This window comes from Mauremys reevesii, linkage group 12, assembly GCF_016161935.1.
Source record: "Mauremys reevesii isolate NIE-2019 linkage group 12, ASM1616193v1, whole genome shotgun sequence".
Classification (NCBI taxonomy): Eukaryota; Metazoa; Chordata; order Testudines; family Geoemydidae; genus Mauremys; species Mauremys reevesii.
The window spans coordinates 18,425,298-18,446,873 of record NC_052634.1 but is presented as its reverse complement, the minus strand read 5'-3'; the positions used below and the strand labels follow the sequence as shown (position 1 = coordinate 18,446,873).

General features: G+C 43.1%; 1 protein-coding gene across 12 annotated transcripts in view; it reads right to left on the bottom strand.

Annotated features, from left to right (window-relative positions):
• Nucleotides 1-333: 333 nt before the first annotated feature.
• PKNOX2 (PBX/knotted 1 homeobox 2) overlaps nt 334-21,576 on the bottom strand; it is a 655,223-nt gene continuing 633,980 nt past the window's right edge. For 11 of the 12 annotated variants that reach the window (XM_039496651.1, XM_039496659.1, XM_039496654.1 and 8 more), the window contains 3 exons: nt 21,053-21,129; nt 16,271-16,449; nt 334-3,956 (listed from right to left, as the gene is read on the bottom strand). In XM_039496651.1, coding sequence (XP_039352585.1) covers nt 3,730-3,956; nt 16,271-16,449; nt 21,053-21,129 — 483 coding nt within the window. In that variant the 3' untranslated portion in view covers nt 334-3,729. Of the gene's footprint in view, nt 3,957-11,948; nt 12,107-16,270; nt 16,450-21,052; nt 21,130-21,576 lie in introns of those variants that run through there. The other variant, XM_039496662.1, reaches the window with a different exon arrangement.

Sequence of the window (21,576 nt, the reverse complement as noted above, 5' to 3'; positions counted from 1 at the left end):
TTTTGAGAATATTTTCAGCTTCATTGAGCAGTGAATTGGTACAGTCTCTGAGGCAGAGAGCACTTGTCTTCCAGTCATTCTCACCAGGTAGTTAAGGTGGTAGCTATGATGAATGGCTAAAATTTAAGACATAACCTTTGAGAATTACAGCTACTTTCAATTTTGAAGCCTGCCAAGGAAAATCACGTTCAGAGAACTCATGTCTTGGGTAACACTGGGTCCCCTTCATTGACCTAGATTTCTCTTATCTTTTATTCCTAAACCTTAATCAAGAACATATAAATAAACTCACAATAAGATACAGCTGCAAAATCTCATCTGATAGCACTTTATAATAAATGGATATGAATTAATACTAGATTACAATGAAATTTCTATGAAATTACATATTACATTCACGCCATATCAGTACTGAAAACAGGCCCTTATGCCCATTGCCAGCCCAATAAATTCCCAAGGAATTATCATGGAGTCAACCCTTATTGTTGATAATCAAACGTCTCAACTGCTCAAGAGGCAAAAGAAGGAGCAAAGAGGAAACTGTAGTTCAGGTGCCATCAAAAAATAATTGTTACAGAAAAATAATACTTAAAAATGGGATCAAGCTCTGTCATAAAACATTAAACTCACTGAAACTGTCTCAAAACTCAGCGCGGGTTAGTTAGCGCCATCAAGAATAAGTTGGGTACACAGGCCTTAGTCCTGGGCTGGTGTTGGGTCTGTGCATATTTAAGTAAGACTATGAACCAGAAAAGAAAAGCTTCCATCCTAGCTGTCAGCTGGTTGGAAATTTTCTGCCAAACCATTTTTTTCATTTAAAAAGGCAGAATGTTCAAAACCAAAATTTTTCACCGAACTGTATCAGTCTTAACGGGACGGTTTCTCAGGTCCAGCATGGGATTTCTCAGAAGAGAGAGAAGGAGAGAGAGAGAGAGAAAGCCAGGCAACAGAGACAGTCTCTCTCTGGTCCAATTAACATTTAATTTTGTATACCAAGTGGCACAGCTCCAACAGTTGAGAGAGACTGCAGCCATGTCTACACTACAGGTGCTATGGCAGTATAGCTATAATACTGACAGTGACACTTCCTACTAAGTAAGTAAGAGGTTCTTCCATCACTGTAAGCAATCCACCTCTCTGAGTGGCAGTAGGCTAGGACAATTAAAGAAATCTTTCATCGACCTAACTGCATCTATCCCAGGAGTTAGCTCAGCATACCTACATCGTTCTGGGGTGTGTGTGAATTTTTCAAACCCATGAACACCATAGCTATGTTGTCCTAAATTTGAAGTGTAGATAAGACCTGGCTCTTTTGCCTGTTGGTGAGGGTATTTACCTAGGATGTAGCAACACAGGTCCAATCCCTGCTTTGAATTAGAGCAGGGCCTGGAATCTGCATCTTCTATCCCACAGCTTAGTATCCTAAGCATCAGGCTACTGGCTTTTGAGCGGTTGCTCTCAAGTGTGCAAATTTCAGTTTGCTTGTGTTCTTATATGTCAATTGAGTGTGGAATGGAATTCTTATTTTCTGGCTGCCCTAATTCCACTGCATTTTCAAAGGGGAAATGTGATCTAATTATGGCATGGAAAGGAAGCAAAACATATTGCTCTATACCACTGATTATAAATAAGCTTGTTTCTTTCTCAAATTTCTATTAAACCGTTCAGTTTTGCTCATTGTAGGGAGGAACACATTCATTTCAGGAAGTCCTTCCTCAGTCTCAGTTACTGACTGCTCCTCAAAGGTGGAATATAGAGGTCCCCAGTTGTTTTGCTAAAAGTCATTCTCAGCCTTCACGATAGTGCCATCCAAGGGTTGTTACTGAAATTGTTCTCCTACAAATGGACTGAAAGTTCATTCAATTAAATTTTATGGACAACACAACCATATTCAGTTCTACCATTCAGTGTGTGGCGAGAGATGTGCGAGTGATGTTTTGGGGTGAAATCCTTTCTATCAAGGGGAGTTTATTTCCTTCCTACTGTGTGAATACTAGAGGGCCTTTGTTGCCATTTCTGTGATTATATCCATAATCTGATTCTTATTTGTTTACTACATTTGTATATATGCTAGTCAGCTCAGCAAATGTTTCTGATCTCAGGAAAGTCTTGGCTGTGATTAGTTTTGCCAATGCGTCATGAAATGTTTTCTTCCTCAGTCAGTGAAGAAAATTTGTATGGCTCTGTCCCATCCTACTGCTATTAAACACGCCTAAGGCTATGTCCACACTGCACCGTGCTTCCCAGTGTGGCTAGACAGACACTTGTACCTGAGGCAGCACAGGTGGCAGCTTGGGCTAGACACCTGAGTGTGTGCCAAGCGGGTTTGGGTGAGTGTGTACTCAGGTGCCTAGACTGTGTCATCCCTGCTACCACAGCTACACTGCTATTTTTAGCACAGTAACTTGAGCAGAGCTAACAAGTGGTTGTCTAGCCACACTGGGATGGACACTCCCTGCTGCAGTGTAGACATCGCCTAAATGAGCATCTTATTTCAAGCCGGCTTTTCATCAATCTCTCGGCAGAATGCTTTACATGAGAGGGATAGTTGGTGGGGATTCCAGATGAGAGGTGGAAGTAACAAAAGGAGCATTTTTATATTTTACCAGCTGGATAGCATGTTCAGCTATCTCAAAAAACCTTTTCTTAGTTCAGCAATCCATGAATTCTCAAAACCAGGAGATAGCATAGCAGAATATGAGCTTGCTTTCAGCATTCTGAAATCTGACTACGTTTCAGATGAACAAAGCAAATTTAGCATTTTTTGTTTATATTTCATTAAAACATAAGAATGCCCAATCATTTCTTGATCAGTTTCTGAATATTTGCGATCTTCTAAACATTCTTCGTCATTTGACATTGCACCTATAGCCTAAGAAATTTCACTACCTGTATCACAAGCAGAACATTAAGTTAAAAGTTTCTAAGTTTTCGGTTCTCCTACAAAGGCTGCACAGCTCACAGTCTGGTGCCCAATCATCAGACCATTTTACATCAACATGTGTGTGTCCCCTCTGTACTTCCTGGGGTTTGTCACTCTGTATAGGAAGAGATGGAAGTCTGAAGAACTGACATTCATTTAATCAGCACTAATCAGGAATCTAAATGGATCCAGCACTAAAGTCTTTCAATGTTCAGTTTTAAATTCTGACAATTTGCAAACTCTGATTTCCCTACATTTAGATATTTATAATCATTACAATCTTTTACTTAAAAAAAGCATCAATCCTTTTGTACCTATAAATCTTTCATAAATGCAGTGAAAATGAAAACAGACCTGCCTCTCACCTGCATGTCAAAAAAAGGCATTTCATGATAACATCCATCAATGACTCAGTCATACAGAAAACAGCTTGCCCTAAAAACACTTTTGTTCTTATCAAAAACAACAACAACAGCACCAAAAAAAAACAACAAACAAAAAAAAACTGGCCACAATATGTGCCTTGTAAACATGTGTCCTTCACTTAAATAATAACCCTGCACATTCTACTGGTCTCTTAAATGTGCACTCCTGTCCACAGCTGCAGTGTATTGCAGGCAAGCAGGACACTTTGTAAGGTATCACTACTTGATTTTGTCATACATAATTTTTAAAGCGATGTGAGGGGCTTGTATGTCAAAGATCAGGGTTCCTCTAAAAATTCCTCAGGCTGCTGATTTAGGTAGGGAAACATCTTTCCGGGAGGCATCTGCCCTACTGTAAATCAGGGAACCTTCAATTCTTTGTTACTCCAGTGAGTCACTGTGCTCCAAGCCAAGGTCACTGACATTCGTTGTCTGGAGCTCATCGTTATCTTCCTCCAGTTCTTCTTCTTCTTCTTCCTCCATTTCATCCTCCTCCTCATCTTCTGTTCCATCAAGTGAGTCGTCATGAGCTGCCATCATGGCCTGCTGCATAGCAATGGTAGCATTATCGGAAGACAGGGACTGCAGATTGTCCATAATTAAGGAGCCTAAAATAAAAACAACACCTGAGATAAATAATTACATTTGCAAGTTTACTTTACTGAGGCAACAATACCATCTGACATCATGTTGCTTTACCACGACTGCTGACTTGCTATGGCGAGATCCACATTGGTTGGCATTTGCCGTACCTCCCATTCAATACGAGATGTGAAAATCAAACTTTCTCTTTGAGCTAATACATTTTCAGTCAGAATCACAGAATTACACATCAGTATTTCCCGTAAAACAACACAGCATCTGAATTTTCAGTAATAAGTTTGAATTTGACATATTAAGTGTGGACAATACTACTATCAATGCATGGAAGTTTTATCTGAGGATCTAACAGAACTTTAAAAAAATGAGTGCATACATGTTGAAGCTGAAGTGTCACAATTCTGGAGATTTTATGCTTAGTGGATTAATTTGCATATTTTATTACTATGCATCATCATATTTACATAAATGATATAAAATGTCCTAATGACCAGAACATGAGCCTGGTAAAACTGAAGCCTGGAAGGAACTTTGGGAACATAGGAACTTCTGGTGGATAGGTGACTCTGACTGTTTCTTGAGGCTCTGGCCCTTGCTGCTCCTTGTCCAAGGTCTGGACAGAAGGGCTGTGATTGGGTTTCTGATACTAGCCCTTGAAGGTGGCTACTGCTTCCCTGGTCTGGGAGGGGGATAAGGCTGCTTCCTGCCATCAGCTGGGAGATGCTTTGGCTAGGCTGTCAAATATCTAACTGGCTGCTCATTGCCTGATTGGGACATGCTGCTCTTACTGCCAATCCCTGGTTCCAGTTCAAAGATGCCTCTGGCCAGGGAGAAATGACTCTAGTGTCACTCTAGCCATACCTCCAAGTCTAAACATGGCGATTCCCCCCTAGAGCCACTCTTCTTCGGATGCATCCGAAGAAGTGGGTATTCACCCACGAAAGCTCATGCTGCAAAACTTCTGTTAGTCTATAAGGTGCCACAGGATTTTTTGCTGCTTCTACAGAACCAGACTAACACGGCTACCCCTCTGATACTCTTCCCACAGAGATGAAGCTGAGAGCATCGCTGCAGTTCTCAAGGAGATTTAAGCTCCTCCAAAGGAGCACCTCAGAAGGCAGCTGTAAACAGGAGCCTTCTTGCTAAATCTAGCATCTTAACAGATCTGTGTGCACCTGGCATCTGACAGTGCTGCCAAATCTCACACATTTAGCATCAGTCTTTCAATATTTGATGTTATTCTTGAAGCCCCTTCTGCTGGAGTCATAGCAATATGTGAGAATCAGTTTTCATTCAAATAAAAAGATTCTAACCTTCATGATTGTGGAGAAAAACCTGACAATGTGACCCAAGAGCACTCAAAAGGCTTAGGAACCAGGAGGCAAATAAAAAGACCCTGACTTTTTATTTGTTGGTTTCAAATGTCATGATTTTTAGTCAATCTCATGATTTGGGGGGCGGGGGGCTCATTTGTGATTTTTGAATGCTTAGGTTGATGATACGGCATTGGGCACCTCCAGCCCAAGAGACAAGTCAAGGTTTTCTGGGGTCAGAGCTCCCACTGACTGTGATGCTGTGGAGCGGTAGTTGACCAGAAGCACTCAGGGACGTGTGTATGGTTGCTTGAATATGTCAGGCATTTCAGAGTCTATTCACAGAGAAGCTATGCACTCACGTCACCAACCTGCTACTTCTTTACACTTTGCTAATGTTTCTCTTTTAAGCAACACTTTACGGTTATTATTATTATACGTATTTATAACTGCCCACCACTTCAATATCTGGAACACAGTTTCCCTTGGTTACCACCAACCAAAAGGAGCCAGAGCCTCAGCTGGTGTAAATCAGTAGAGCTCCACCAAAGTCAACAAACCTGCACCAATTTACACCAGCTAAGGATCTGGCTCAATATCATCCCCAAAACACTGGGAAAACACTGACTAAACATCTCCAAGACTAGGAATGCATAAATAGCAATCTGTGTTACTAGAGCAGAACAGTGCACTAAGTACATTTACACCTGGTACAATATTGGGAGGAGTTGCAAACACCTGTGAGGATAAAAGAATCAAAAAGTGATAAAAAAAGGTGGGCTGAAAATAATTAATTAATAATTAAAAATAATTGGAAAAATGCATCCAATACACCTGGGGAAAGTAACCAGAAACACAGAGACCAAGACAGGCTACTGCCAGTAAGTTGCATTAGTAAATAGTTATGCTGAAAATGGAGGCCTGAATTTTGCCATTTGCTCCACTTGAATGGAGACAATTCTGGAACGGGTTCCCTGAAGTCCAGCCCAGGGTCAAAACTGATCTGCTTCCAAGTTTCTAAGAGAGAAGGGGAAACTCACTGTACAGATGGATGGACATTAAGGGTCTAGAGAATGACTTGCAGGAATAGCACGAATAAGCTGCAATTTCTAAGGGTACGTCTACACTACGGGACTATTCCGAATTTGCATAAACCGGTTTTGTAAAACACATTGTATAAAATCGAGTGCGCGCGGCCACACTAAACACATTAAATCGGTGGTGTGCGTCCACGGTCCGAGGCTAGCATCGACTTCTGGAGCGTTGCACTGTGGGTAGCTATTCCGTAGCTATCCCATAGTTCCCGCAGCCTCCCCCGCCCCTTGGAATTTCCGGGTTGAGATCCCAGTGCCTGATGGGGCAAAAATCATTGTCACGGGTGGTTCTGGGTAAATGTCATCAGTCACTCCTTCCTCTGGGAAAGCACTTCTGGGGGTGGGGAGGGGGTGCGTAAATTGCCGAGCTATGCCCTGACCCACCGCGGACACTGTGTTTGACCCTAGAAGCATTTGGAGCTCAGCCAAGAATGCAAATACTTTTCGGAGAATGCAGGAACTGTGGGATAGCTTGAGTCCTCCAGTCCATGAGCGTCCATTTGATTCTTTGGCTTTCCGTTACGTTTGTCACGCAGCAGTGCGCTGAGCCCCTGCTATGGCGTCTGTCTGGAGATTTTTTAAAAATGATTTTGAATTTCGTCTTTTGTAACGGCGCGCTGATAGAACAGATTTGCCTGCCCTTACAGCGATCACATCCGCATGGTCCATGCGGGAGCTCTTTCTTTATTTTGATTTTTAACTGCATCGCCACACGTGCTGATCTGAGCTCCATGCTAGGCAAACAGGAAATATTCAAAAGTTCACGGGGCTTTTCCTGTCTACCTGGCCACTGCATCCGAGTTCAGATTGCTGTCCAGAGCGGTCAGTGGTGCACTGTGGGATACCGCCCGGAGGCCAATAACATCGATCTGCGGCCACACTAACCCTAATCCGATATGGTAATTCCGATACTAGCACTACTCCTCTCGTTAGGGAGGAGTACAGAAACCGGTTTAAAGAGCCCTTTATACCGATATAAAGGGCCTCTCAGTGTGGACGGGTGTGGCGTTAAATCGGTTTTACGCTCCTAAAACCGGTTTAAACGCCTAGTGTAGACCAGGCCTAAGAGACAGGCTAACAGATTGGAAATATCTACAAGGTATTAACACTGAGGAGGCAGAGAAATTACTTGGTGCTATTCAAGAGATTTAACTAGTATAAACTGGATGAAATTAAGACAGGGAAAATTTAGGTTCAACATCAGACAATCCTTTTCAGTGAGATGGATTCGGTATGGAACAGTCTCTGAACGCAAATGGAGCTGGCTCCATTGGCTTCCATCCAGTCTTTAAAATAAGACTGGATGGAATACAGGGAAATAGCCTGTAAGGAACAACTCTGTATTGCACCCCATCCTTGGATGACCTAACATGTCCTTTCCACCTCTAATTTGTATGGCTATATGATTGCAATGCAGCCTGCAGTCAGTGGGGAGCCTAAACAGAAAGTGGTGAACCTACAGGCTGCTCTAAAAGTGGGGACCTACAGCCAGAGGGGCTGGATTTCAGACTTAAGAGGCCCTGTTTCCTGCTCCTGTGAGCATCACCTTTGGTTCTGCTAGCCAAAATGTATCTTCTGAGCACAGTTGTCATGGTGGGACATCAGGGGAGTAGTCTCTGAGATAACTGGGGCCTAGACCAGGGCAGGTTTGCAAAAAGGGGTCCAGAAGGCAAATGAAGTATGGCAGCATCCCTAGGTTTTGGGAAAAGGGAGGCAAACCTCTACAGTACTTCCATCTCTAAGCCTTCAAAACTCATTAGTAAAGCCCCTCAAAAATCCATAAGAGTGGTTTAAAAATCAGGAGTTTTTCAAGCTTTCATGTTTTCAAGCTTTTCTCCAGAACCACAATTTACTTAAAAATAAAAGGTGTGGGGAGAAGGCTGAGATTCTCATCTCCATGAGCTGCGGCTTTAAGAAAAACACCTAATACTGTGAGACTCACGATAAAATCACGAGCGCTTCAAGACCTGGCAACACTGAATGTTATGCCTCACTGCTTTTCCTTCGTCTTCTCTCTGTTTCTCACGTTCATTTTTCACATTATTGCACTTGTGCTTATTTTGCTCCCTATTTTGTAAATGTCTCTGCATCTCATTCTCCCCTTTTCCCACCTGCTCCTTCTCATCTGGAGACGTATGACTTTTAATACATGGGCAGTTGACCTCCGTGTTTGCCGCTCTTCACTTAACTTAAGGTCAAAAGCAGTAATGAGTAAAGAAACAACCCCACCAAAAAAAATCTCATTAACACACACACAGAAAAGTCTTGCAAATCAGGTTGTAAATCTCTGGCTGTTTGATTTATTCATTGTTTAATCTGTTTTCAGAACTTTACAACATATAATACTGGGAAAGTGAAACTATTCAAGAAAAGCAGTTAACACAGCTGGGGGAGCATCCTGTAGCCCCCTTATTCCTCATTTATATATAATTGTGATATTGCATATAAAGCAGGGCATGTGAGGTATCAGGAGAAAGGTTATGATCTACTGAAAGTCACTGTTCTATCTAAATATATATATATATATATATATATATATATATATATATATATATATATATATATATATATGTGTATATATATATATAATTAATGCATATGAAGTTATGAGAATGGTGTTGTATGGTTATCACTAAAATATGCTGTGGGTTTTGGAGACGCCCAGATACTAGCTCTCCAGAGACAATGACAAGGGAGGTAACCAACACCCAGGTGGGTGCTGAACAGACATCACCAGCCATTGTCCAGCAGGGGAGCTACAATTCAATGACCACACCTTCATGAGGCCACACCAGGGGAATTGCTCAACTTTGCTTGTCTGGGGACTCAGCAATGCCCACCAGACATGCCTGGACTTGTGTTCTCCAAGCACATGGGACAGAACACAGGGGTCCCATGCTTGGCCTTTCTCCTTCCCCCACCTATGCTGCAAGCAACAAGGACACTCAGAAGACTGAAGACCCCAACAGAGGAGACTGGCTCAGGTCTCAAAGGTGAAACCCGTGTACTATGAACTGCAATATCCAGGTTAATCTAGATGTTGCCCAGTCTAATAGAGTTCTGAGATTAGACTGCGTTCTTATATTTTGCCTATCACTTAAAAATCTATCTTTTGTAGTCAATAAATTTGTTTAGCTGTTGAGCTTTACCAGTGAGTTTTCTTGGAGTCTTTGGAAAACCTGCTCAAATTTACAAAGTCTGGCATATATCCACTTTCCATTGATGAAGTGGTGAACCAATTAATAAATTTGAACTGCTTGTCTTGAGCAATGTATGATGGTATATTCCTGAGGTGCAAGGCTGGGAGCTGGGGGGGATTTGGCTGGTGCCTTTTTCTGTGTGATTTATGAGTGGCTCTGGGAGCATTCATGCAATCTAGCTGGGTGTGGGGCTCCACATGCGGTTGTACTGAGTGATAACAGCACCTGGAGGGGTTTGCTGCTTGTCACTAGCAAAGCATTGTGAGAGACAGCCCAGGCTGGAGAGTTAAGGGCGCACAGTGGTCCCACAGTCCCATGCTACACCCCGGGGATCCTGTCACAACAACATCGGCTTGAATTATTTATAGCAGCAGCTTCCAAGAGCAATCTGAATATATGTAATATAAGTGAAGTTTAGAGTGAAGAAAGAGTTTTTAGTCTAATAATGACAAGAAATTTTAAGAGGTTATTTTGTTAAATTTTCTTGTCTTTATCCAGTTGAAAAGTCAATGATTTTATGCAGCTTATGTCCCTGTATGAATTCTCAGTGTCTCTCTGACTCAAATGGAATTTCATGATCCTAGTGATGGTTTATGGACTTGGAGCAGAAATTAGTCACCAGTGGATAATGTGTCTTGGTGATGGCCCATTTGCATTTTGCAATGCTAAAACTTTCAGTGGAAAACCATCAGAGGCAATTGCAAACAACTGAAACCATGTGAGGGTAAGAAAGGAACTTCACAACAAGACAGGGTTTCTGGGAACAGACACAAAAGGCTGTTTTCAGTATAGCACAGGGGAAGAGAAGCACTCTGTATCCACTCACTGAGGAAATCTTGTGAAGCAGTAGTGTTTTCATGGAGTTTGGATCCTGGTTCTTGGGTACAGTAGTCTGAACTTTGGGAGGAAAACCTAGTCTATGAGACACAGGTTTTCATTTTATGATTTTGTTTTGCCCACAAAGAACAGTGATAGCAAGCTATTCTTGCCTGGTGTTTGCCTGTTCCTAAGATTAAAGCTTCCCCTGTTCATGTGTTCCATCTGGCAATGAGGATTCCCTGAACTCTGGCCTTAAAGGCTATTTGTTTCCCTCACTCTCTTTTGTTTCTAGTAGAATCTCTGTTCTTCCTTAAATAACCCATCTTTTGGTTCATTACAAGTGCTATGTGGTTTACAGGAGCAGTGGTTTACAGTAAAACTGGTAAACCTCCTTTCAGGGGAGAGGATCTGGGATTTCTGTGAATAGCCAGTGACAGGGGCTGTGAATTTGATTGGGTGGCAGGATACCTAGGAATAAGATGATGCAACACCTAAATTCACTTGTGAATCCAGCCCTTAATTTCCCTGTGACTCAGCTCCCCATCAGTAAAAATGGGAATAAAAATATTTCTCTCACAGGGTCGTTGTGAGGATAAACATTAAATATTGAGAGGTGCTCAATGGGGCTATCTAAATTCCATAGAGAGGTCCCTTCAATCCCCATCCAGGGTCCTTTTCTCTAGACCATATTTCCTTCCAGCAGGTAGTGTTTCAAGTGTGATGAGCAAGTTGACCTTAGGCTGATCCCATATGGCAAAAAAACCCAACAATTCTCCCCTGAGTCTTTAAAAACAGAATGAATGATTGGTTTGAGGTCTTCTAACAATATTACAAATGGTTGTTTAGCCAAAGCAGATGTTTTATTCCAAGCCAGAAGGGATCTTTGGGAGCATCTAGTCTGACCCTTTGTATAGCACAGGCCAAAAACCTGCCTGACAATAATTCCTAGGGCAGAGCTTTTAGAAAAACATCCAATCTGGATTTTAAAATGGTCAGTGATGCTACAACACATCTTAAATTGCTCCGCCAGTTCATTACTCTCACCGTTAAAAATTTTACACCTTATTTACAAGTTAAATTTGTTTGGCTTCAAGTTCCAGTCATTGGATGATGTTGTACCTTTTTCTGCTAGACTGAAGCACCCATTATTAAATATGTGTCCCTCATATAGGTACTTACAGACTGTAATCATCCTGTGTGATGCAGGACAAGCTATGTTAATCCACATTTCTCTAGATGGCCACTAATTCTGTGTTCCTTATTCACTTGGGTGCAACAAGAAGACATCTGGAACTGGGACTAGAAGTGCTGAGTGCTCATAACTGCAACTAAAGTCACTGCTTTAGTCCTGCTCAGTCCTGCTAGCAGTAATAGATTGTGGGCTGGAGGAATGAACACAGGGCTGGAAGTCAGGAAGTCCTGAAATCTGTCTTTGATAAATGACTTCATCTCAGTTTTCCCATCTGTAAAATGGGGCAAATAATACACTCATAACTTCAATGGAGTTGTGAAGATACATTCAATACTGGTTGAGAGTGTCAGATATCACAATTATGAGCACCATAGAAAAGCCCAACAGGAAATTAATAATTTAATATTTAGTGCAGGGTTTGGATGGTGGCACTAGATAAGGCAGGGGCCACACATGGAATGGTGAGAATGAAAGGAAATACTGAATAGCTGGTTCATTCCCTGAGCACGGTCCTTTCTCTATACTGAATGAGGCAGGGTCCTGTGGAAAAAGAGTATGTGATAATGTAATTAAAGACTATCATATTACATATGCACTGGCAACCTCAGTGCTGACACTTCCAGTTCAGGGCTTACTTTATATTACACTATCCTGTTGGTTGTTTTCCTGTTACATCCCCAGCATCCCAGCTCTATCCTGTGTGAATTTATCCATCTTATGCTCACCCTCACTTATGTTGACCAATATGTAACTTAAACCACTATTTTATCACCTTAATATTTGTCTCTGGTGCATTTTAAAAACTAGTAACCTGTTTGCTACTTAGGGGAGCTAGAGTACTGAGGCAACTGAGAGGGTCTGGCTGGAGAGTCTTGCCCGCATGCTCGGGGTTCAGCTGATCGCCATATTTGGGGTCGGGAAGGAATTTTCCTCCAGGGTAGATTGGCAGTGGCCCTGGAGGTTTTTCGCCTTCCTCCGAAGCATGGGGCAGGGGTCGCTTGCTGGTGGATTATCTGCTACTTGAAGTCTTTAAATCATGATTTGGAGCATTCAACAGCAGAGTCAAGGGAGAGAATTAGTTCAGGAGTGGGTGGATCGGCTTATGTGGCCTGCATCTTGCAGGAGGTCAGACTAGATGATCATAATGGTCCCTTCTGATCTTGAATTCTATGATTCTATGATTCTATGAACTAGATCTATTGGATGGGGTACTAGATTTGGAGTAAGAAGTTGTGGATGCTATTCCTGGCTCCCTTTGTATAATCCTGGGCAATCTGCTTCCATTCTCTTTCCCCTCCCACTCTTGTCTGTTTAGATTGCAAGCTCTTTGGAGCAGAGAGCATCTCTCATGGTATCTTTGCTAGCACCTAGCACAATGGGGCCCAATCTAACCTGAGAACTCTTGGTGCTACTTTAATAGAAACAATAGCTAATATTTGTTGCAACTTAATGCTGGTGTCAGGCAGACTTTACTAAAAAAATTATAATAAGGAAGTGGTCTCAGAGCTAATGCCTACAACAATAGGCAAATTAACAAACTGAGGATAATTACACTTTTAATTTTAAATTATTTGAAAAATCTTACCCTACCATCCTACGGGTCTGATGTTGGAGAAATACTAAAACAATTTAGTGAAATGCCCATATTAAAAATGTCCCAGCATTCTACAGGAATGGCCAATAATACTGAAATATACAAGGCTCATCGTGACATACTGATATAGCCAGAGCCAGAGGTTAAATAAAAGGGAACAGGTTGCTCCCAGTCATCCCCCTCTCCACTGACTGGAGTTATGCTCCTAAGACCTTCCCATTCTCCTTGGCTAGCAAAGTGATGACTCCTAACCAGGGGAGCTTCAGGGAGCAGCAGGAGATATTGGTGCATGGTTGGGAGACTTCCTGGGACTCCCAACATTCCTTGAAACACGCAGAGCTGTAGTAGAAAGAGCCTGAGACATGAGGCCAGGTATAAGGTGCCTAGTAAGACCCAAGACCTGTACTAAAGTCAGGTCCTGCTGATAAGAGCAAAGTTAGGCTCTGAACAAAACTCAGGCCCTGTTACAAAACATGTCTGCTTTCAAGTTCACAGAACCTGGCAAGAACCGGGCTAAGAAGTGCTAGGCACTGGACTCTTGCATAAACACATTCCAGAAGGTGTGTGTCAGAACACCCTGATACAAAGTGATGGTGTAAACACACTTCCTGAAGATGATGCAAGGACATGCTGACCCCTCTGAAAGATAAGATCAGAATGACGGGCTAATGGATAGAGATGTTTTGATCAAATCAACAGGTAGAAAGTAAAGGGTGGTAATTACCCACGTCAGAGGAGCGGTATGTAACATTTGTATCAGTGTATAAAAGAGGGGTTGCAGAGGGCTGGCTGGCCGAGGGGGGAATGGAAAGTCCTGCAGTTCACTGAACTGGTCCACTGTAATGGGCATACATGTGTTGGTGGTCCTGTATTGTCTATGTGATACTAGGACTGTGCTTCATCAATAATAAACCTGGCTGACTGTCTTTCCACTGAACCAAGTCTGTGGTCTTCTTAGGCAGTTCAATCCAGGTCTGCTGTCAGCTACCTGCGCAGAGCTGGCACAGCACACAGTGAGAACACACACATAGCCAGCAACTGACAACAAGAGCAACAACTGAGGGGAGAAAAGGAGACATCTCAGTTGGGTGTCACCAACTCACCTTTTCTCTACTACACAAAAATCATCCTCCAGCCAGTTTCTCCTTCCTTCCAAGAGGGGAAGGCAACTCGCAGTTCTCTCCCTTCTTGGGAGAAAGGCAAATAAATGATATATCATACATTACACTATGCAAAATCTCTTGCAATTTTAAAATCTTCTACAATACAGGAACCAATGGCCTCACTATGGGTAAAACAGGAAGAGTGACAAGAGATGTCTGCAGTATCTTTGGGGCACTCAAGATTCACTGTCTGGAACCATGTCAGCTACATCTCAGAGTCAACAATATCAAGTCGGCTGATAGACCTAGCAGAATTTGCATGGGTACTTGGTTCTCATTCACTTTCAGCAGAAGATCGTTGAACGATGAAAGAAGCAGAGTCTCCATTAAGTACCTAACCTACGTTGTGACAGACCACAGCCAAGCTAATCTGAAGAAATCAGAGTGCTTTGAATATTTATGGAACTGCTTTGACATCCCATTCTCACCAACTTCCTCTAGTTATCAACATTACAAATGTCTAGAAAGGTTTCTTGAACAAGTGCCTTACAATAAACAGCTTCCTAAGAAAAGCTGGCAACCCATCCTCCCAAAGGGAGACATTAATGATATATTTTAACCCTTGGGAGGCTCTGCTTGGCCCCTGGCTCTGTGTTCTGCTAGTGCAGGAAGACGCACGCTGTCCCTGGGAGGAAGGTGGCCAGGAGCAGATTCAGAGGCTGTGAGCAGCCCCGAGGGAGTGAGCAGAGTCACGATTTCAAGTGACGGCCCCTCAAGCTTTGAGGAGGATGGCAGTATCCCTGGATGGCCACCAACTGCCTGCTCAGAGGAGGGGCCATGTCTGGGGTGGTGGGGGGTACAGTCACATGACTGACAAGTCAAAGCCCTGGAAGAATAGCTAGGGTGACCAGCAGGATGTGAGATGCCACCCCCGGGAGTGCTGGGAGAGGGGAGACGCCATTTTGGAGGAGCTGGAGCCAGCCACTGAAGGGACAGGACTGGTGTGGGGGAGCTGGTGAGTCCCAGGCCTGCATGCAGGGTCCCCCTGAGAACTGGCCTCCAGGTGCCTGGCAACAACATTCCTCAGCTTGATGCTTTCACTCCTCAGGAGAGTGCCCAGCGTACAGGGTTTTGTGGGAAAATTCCCTCCCCAGCCGGGCGGCGTGAGCCCTACAGCTCCACCTGGCCAGTGCTGCTTAACTGCTCACTCGGGGCTGCCCACCTGCTGGGAGTGTGGCTGAGCACTGCGGCGGGAGATCAGGAGTTGGGTTTTTAGTAGAGTTGTTATAATCTGCACCTGAGCCCTGCACCCCTTTGTGGAGTGGGGAGATCCTGGCTCCAGAAGTAGCCTGACTCCTGCAGGAAAAGGATGCCTGCCAGTAGGGATTGTCAGCCCCTGAGCAGTGCTGAAGAGTTTAGGTTGAGCTCTAAATCTGAGAATCATACATGGATTTGAGAGTGCACCATCTTTTAATTGGATACCCAGGCAAATTGTTTGGAAGACCCTTACTTCCTGAACTGTGTCCTTAAGCCAGGGGAAGAAAATAAGAGAGTTACATCCTTCTGAGCTGGATGCAGGATCTAGATGAACCCAGCCCTGTCCATTAAAACCTGTAAGGAGATTGATGTTAAAGGAGATAACTGGCTGTATGGAGTGCAACATATTTTTATTGATTATACTAGTCTCTCTGTTTCTAACCTCACTGTTTCTCCAGTAACGTTTTCCAGCCAGGAGGGGCATGACTAACTAGTATGTGGTGACCTGGAGTCTCCTCAGTATATGCAGAAGTACAGTGAGAGAAACTGGATAAAATTCAAGAAAGAAGATCTTGCACTTCTCTCAAGAACTAGCATTACCCCATAGAAACTGAAAGCAAAGTGTGTGAATGTACCACATGCTTGTTAACAAACATTCTTAATTACTGACATTAAGTACAATAACCAATGCAGATGTGCTCTACAGACTTCCCTAGCCAATCCCATGCCATATCCCTGACCCATTCTTACCATCAGGATTGGTAGTAGGATTGACTCCTTGTTGCTGCAGCACTCCAGCTGCAATAGAGTTGGGCCAGAATCTTTGAGTAGGACGGTGCTGGGATTTGATCTTCTTGGCTTTGGGGGCTGGATCTGGATTGCTTGCATCAAGCATGGGCTGCAGAATGCGCCGTCGGGCATTGATAAACCTTCCCACGGGGAAAAACAGGGAGTTACTTGCATTGTTGAAGGTTCAGAATTATTACAAGGTTTTAGAATATTTATTTTCTTCCACTTATTGACTATGGATAACATTTTCAAACGCATCTGAGTGACTTAGGAGACTAAGTTCCATTGACTTTCAATGAGACTTAGGTTCCTAAGGACCAGAGTTTTAAAAAGATCTAGGCATTGCTCAGTCCCATGTGGCCCCCGCCTAGTGGAATGTGTACCCCTAAGTTAAGCAGCTCAGTTTCACCCAGGCTCCATATGGTGTGCCTGGGGATAGTTAAGTGTCGAAGAGAGAGATTTTCAGACACTGGCCCGCTGAGTGGGAAGTGCCCTACATTAGCCAGGAGTAAAATGCCCAGGAGAAGGGTCGGGAGAGCAGAGAGCTGTAGGTGCATAAGCAGCTGACCTAGTGCACCTGGCTGATGGTCCAGAGATAGATATCACCCTCTGCTTGGGATTCTCAGCTGCAAACCCTCTTGGAGTTAGACCCCCCCTAAGACAGGTCACCTGATTAGGTAGCCTGTGCACTCTCTGGCTATGTCTTCACTGCCCCATTGTGTGGACTAAGGGTGTGTGAATTGCAGAGCACACCGAAATGTGGACCCTGTGTGGACACTGCTAGTGCAAACTAAAAGTTACTTTGTGTTAATGTAGTCCTCTTTCAAATAGAACTATGTTAATGTGAACTAGGTATCTTTTCATTAGCTGTTAGACAGACACACTTTGGTGCACACTGCAATTCACACCCCTGTAGTCCACCCTGCAGCAATGTAGACAAGCCCTCTGTCTCCTGGTCATAAGCAATACCTTTCACATTGTTCAGGCACCTAAATCCCTTAAAAAAAACTGGCTCTAAGTGCCCAAGTCACTTTTGAAAAGGAAACTTGGCCCCTAACCTGCTTAGGGCTTATCTACATAGAGAAGTTACTATGAAGTAAGCTAGGATGTGATTTTAAAGCGCAATAGCTGTTCTGCATTAATTTCCCATGTGGACACTCTTATTCCAGACCAAGAGTACCTTTTTCTGCTTAGTCCACTTCCAAAGTAGTGAAAGCTAAACCAGACAAAGGCAATGCAGAATAAGAGTGTCTACAATGGGAGTTAATGCAGAATAGTTGTTTGGCATTTGCTACTCCATAATAGCTATTCTGAACTATTTGCCTATGTAGACTAGCTCTTAGATGCTTTTCAAAATGTTACCCTATTTCACAAGTAAGTACTTGGTTACAACTACTAGCAATATGCTAACTATTATCCTCTGTAGAAAAATAAAACACTAATTATTCCATTATGTATATTTTCACCAGCAGGGGGCACTGGGTGATTGCAAATGTATACCAGCTACTGTTGCTAGAGTTTACATGATGTTACCAGGCATCAGTCAGTACAGGCCCTTGGTAGACTTAATCATTACTATAAGTAAATGTTATAATTTCATATTTAATCATTCTACTGCTCAGTTTAGTCTGGCATTATTGTGTCCAGCTAATGAAACAGTAGCAGAATGAAATGACAGAAGTAACAATAAAACATAGTCCTGGTTGATGATGACCTCACGTAATGATAGTAGCTTTCAACTACCTGAAGGGGGGTTCCAAAAAGGATGGAGCTTGGCTGTTCTCAGTGGTGGCAGATGACAGAACAAGGAGCAATGGTCTGAAGTTGCAGTGTGGAAGGTCTAGGTTGGATATTAGGAAAAACTATTTCACTAGGTGGGTGGTGAAGCACTGGAATGGGTTATCTAGGGAGGTGGTGGAATCTCCATCCTTAGAGGTTTTTAAGGCCCGGCTTGGGATGATTTAGTTGGGGTTGGCCCCCCCTTTGAGCAGGGGGTTGGACTAGATGACCTCCTGAGGTCCCTTCCAACCCTGATATTCTATGATTCTATGATAAACAGTAACGTACTCCCCAGGCAATGTTCCATACGATTACCCTGCTCCTTAGGCCATACATACTACAATCAACTCTTCAAACAGTGCAACACTCTCTGGATAAACAATCCCATAGTCCTAAATAATTCTACAGCTATTGATTTGTCTATATCTTTCTAGTTTGCCTGCCACTATGACATTTAGGCACAATAGCCCAAGGGCCAGATTTTTAAAGGTATTTAGGTGTCTAATGATGCAGATACAAACCTAGTGGGATTTTCAAAAATGCCTACGAACTCAGCTCCAAGCTCCCCTCAGTCTGGGCAGCTCCAGGCAGAGTTTCTGGCTCTGGCTTCTCGGGCACAGATACTGTCTGGTTCCATTTCTACATTTCTACAGAGCAGGGCCCCATGGGAGCTTGGGGTTAGGTGTGTACATGTTTTGAAAATCAAAAGCTCCCACTGATTTCTTTTGATTAATTGGTTGCTGTTGAAAATCCCACTAAGTGTGTCAGGCTCCTAAGTCACATGGGCACTTTCAAAAAGCCTTTTCCAGGAATTAAAAGTTTCACTCAGGGCTCAATTCATCCCTGATATAACTTCATGGACAGCACAAACTTACACCAGCGGCAAATGTGGCCCAAGAAGTGGAAATGAGGTAAGTGACACTGAAGGTTTAAGAGAGACAAGGTTGGCAAGGGAGTATCTTTTATTGGACCAGCTTCTGTTTAAGTTAGTTTTACAAAGAGTATGAGTTAAATTCTGCTTTTACACTAGTGTAAAATTGGATTAACGGCAGCACAACTGGTGTCATTGCTGTGGCTGAACAAACTGTATGGTAAAAACTGATCTCAGAATGTGTCAGTGTCATAGCAGTGCAACTTGCACCGATGTGGTAATTTGCTGGAACTAAATTCAGCCCCTAGTATGAATGGGTGCAATCTCTAGTGAAGTCAACAGGAGCTGGTCCTGAAAGTATTGTGTTAGTTAAAGTGTGTGTTTGGCTACACTCTCCTTTTTGCTGCTTTCCCTGTTACACTGCCTTCAGCCTTCAGCATGTAATTTGCTCACTTTGCATACATACTTAATGGAGGAGCTGGGAAAGTTATGCTACTTTATGAACAGTAAACAGTAAACAGAAGCCTGATTCTGGTAGAGGTCTGATGTGTTTATACTACCATTTTTGTTACCATTAAATGCAGCCCAGAGACACCACCATGTCCAGACTGCATTTGCCTGAACTGGACCAAAAGTGTTTTCTAGTTCTCCAGTGTTTCTGAGTTTGGCTCTGCTCTCTCCTGGTGTTTTATTAATAAATGGCATCTTAGGGAGTCAAATCCTGGCCCTAGTGAAGTCAATGGAAGTTCTGCCTCAGACTTCAGTGGGGCCAGACTTTGGCCCAGGAGAATTTCTAAAACTATTATATCTTCTGGCTACACTACGACATCCAATGTGTTATTTTTATTTCATTGTTGTCATGTTTGTTGACAGTATTACGGAATGAGACTGAGGCTATGTCTACGCTACAGGCCTGGGGTAAGATTCTTCTGCTAATGTACGCATACGCACACTAACTCGCACTGAACTAGCATGATTATAAATAGCAGTGTAGCCACAGTGGCACAAGTAGAGGCAGCGGAGGCATGGCTAAGCTGTGCCAAGTACCTACCCGCCTGACTCCAGGGGTGTGGGCACTTAGCACGGCTCAGCGGTGCCTCCTCTGCCACTACCTATGCCACCGTGGCTACACTGCTATTTATAATTATCTTGATAATCATGCTAGTTTGATGAGAATAGCACAGTATGTGTACGTAAGCAGGGAATCACAGCCCTGGCTTGTAATGTAGCCATAGCCTAGGTGAGCTAGCACGAGCATGTGTGTGTGAACAGAGCAATCACACCCATCTCACAGACATGGTCTCAGTGATACTATTAGCTGATTAGCAAAGACAAATGGAAAAGAGTGACCCAAATATCAGGTAAACATTAATATTCAATAAGAATGAAAATGAAACCTTTGTCAATGCCTCTCATATTACACTTACAGCTGTACCAATGCAACTCAGTCCTGACCTCCAGCGTTCTCTGTTATTCCAGTCTGTTGCCATACAGTTCTACCAGTAAGATACCTTCTCACCTCACCTCCAGCAATGATACGCCTGAACAGAGAATGGCAAATATGGGGTGGGTTTATGAGATGGGTGAACTCCATTCACACCTCGGCTGAATCCAGTAGGATTTCCAGAGAAGAGTTGCAACATCATATTGCATTACCTGGAGCACGGTTTTAAATGTTTTGTAAACAAGTTATATAGAGATGTTTCTTTTTATGTCTACTTTCTTTTTAAGCACCCGTGGATTCAAATTCACTCCTTTGTCTTCAGACTAAAATGAACCAATCCGAGTCCATAAGGTGCTCAGGTTTGAATCTTGTCTTTTTCCCTAGGAGCTATTTCCACCTTACTCTATTGTTTAGACACAAAAACCTCAAAACCATAGAAAAACACCTCTTCCTTGGGCTCTGATGCCAATTTTATTTGGAGAAATGTCCAATAAGGGGAGTGGCCCGAGTAACTTAATCAGCATCCTGCTATCCATATGACGAAAGTCGCAGGCTAGGCAGGGACACCAAGAGTAGTGAGGTGACTCCAGCAGTTTAATAACTATGAAAGCAGGAAAATTCCACAACCCCCACACTAAGGTTCACTCACCAGTTATTGACTTGCAAAAGTGTCAGGTTTGTCTGTGCTGCTATCTGCCTTTTCTCATCCTCTGTTGGGTAAGGGTGCTGAAAAGAGACAAATGGCATAATTACAGTGCATTACCTAGAGGAAGGCATTGAGGAGCAGAGGGTCAGGGTCAGCTGTAGTGATCTGAGTTTTACGAGGATGGGCTCTATTAAAGGGTGCCCCACCTCCGTTCTGGGTAGCTCCGCATTACCAAGTTTTGAAGTGCTCCTTTCCATACAGTTAAACAGTCAGCTCCCACAGGAGTTGAAAGCCCAAATTCTAACCCATTTCTCAGTAGTATGCAGGGCCTCTTGTGATAGACACTAGACACATTCAGTGGCAAAAGAGAAAAGCCAGAGCAAGGAACATAGCTGAAACCTTGCCAGTCTGGAAGCTGTCATTTATATTAATATTAAAACTATTTGTATCGCAGCTGCAAAAACAGCCATCTGCATCCACCCTCTATGACCAATCCATAGAAGCACCACTCACATTCTAGTGTGCTG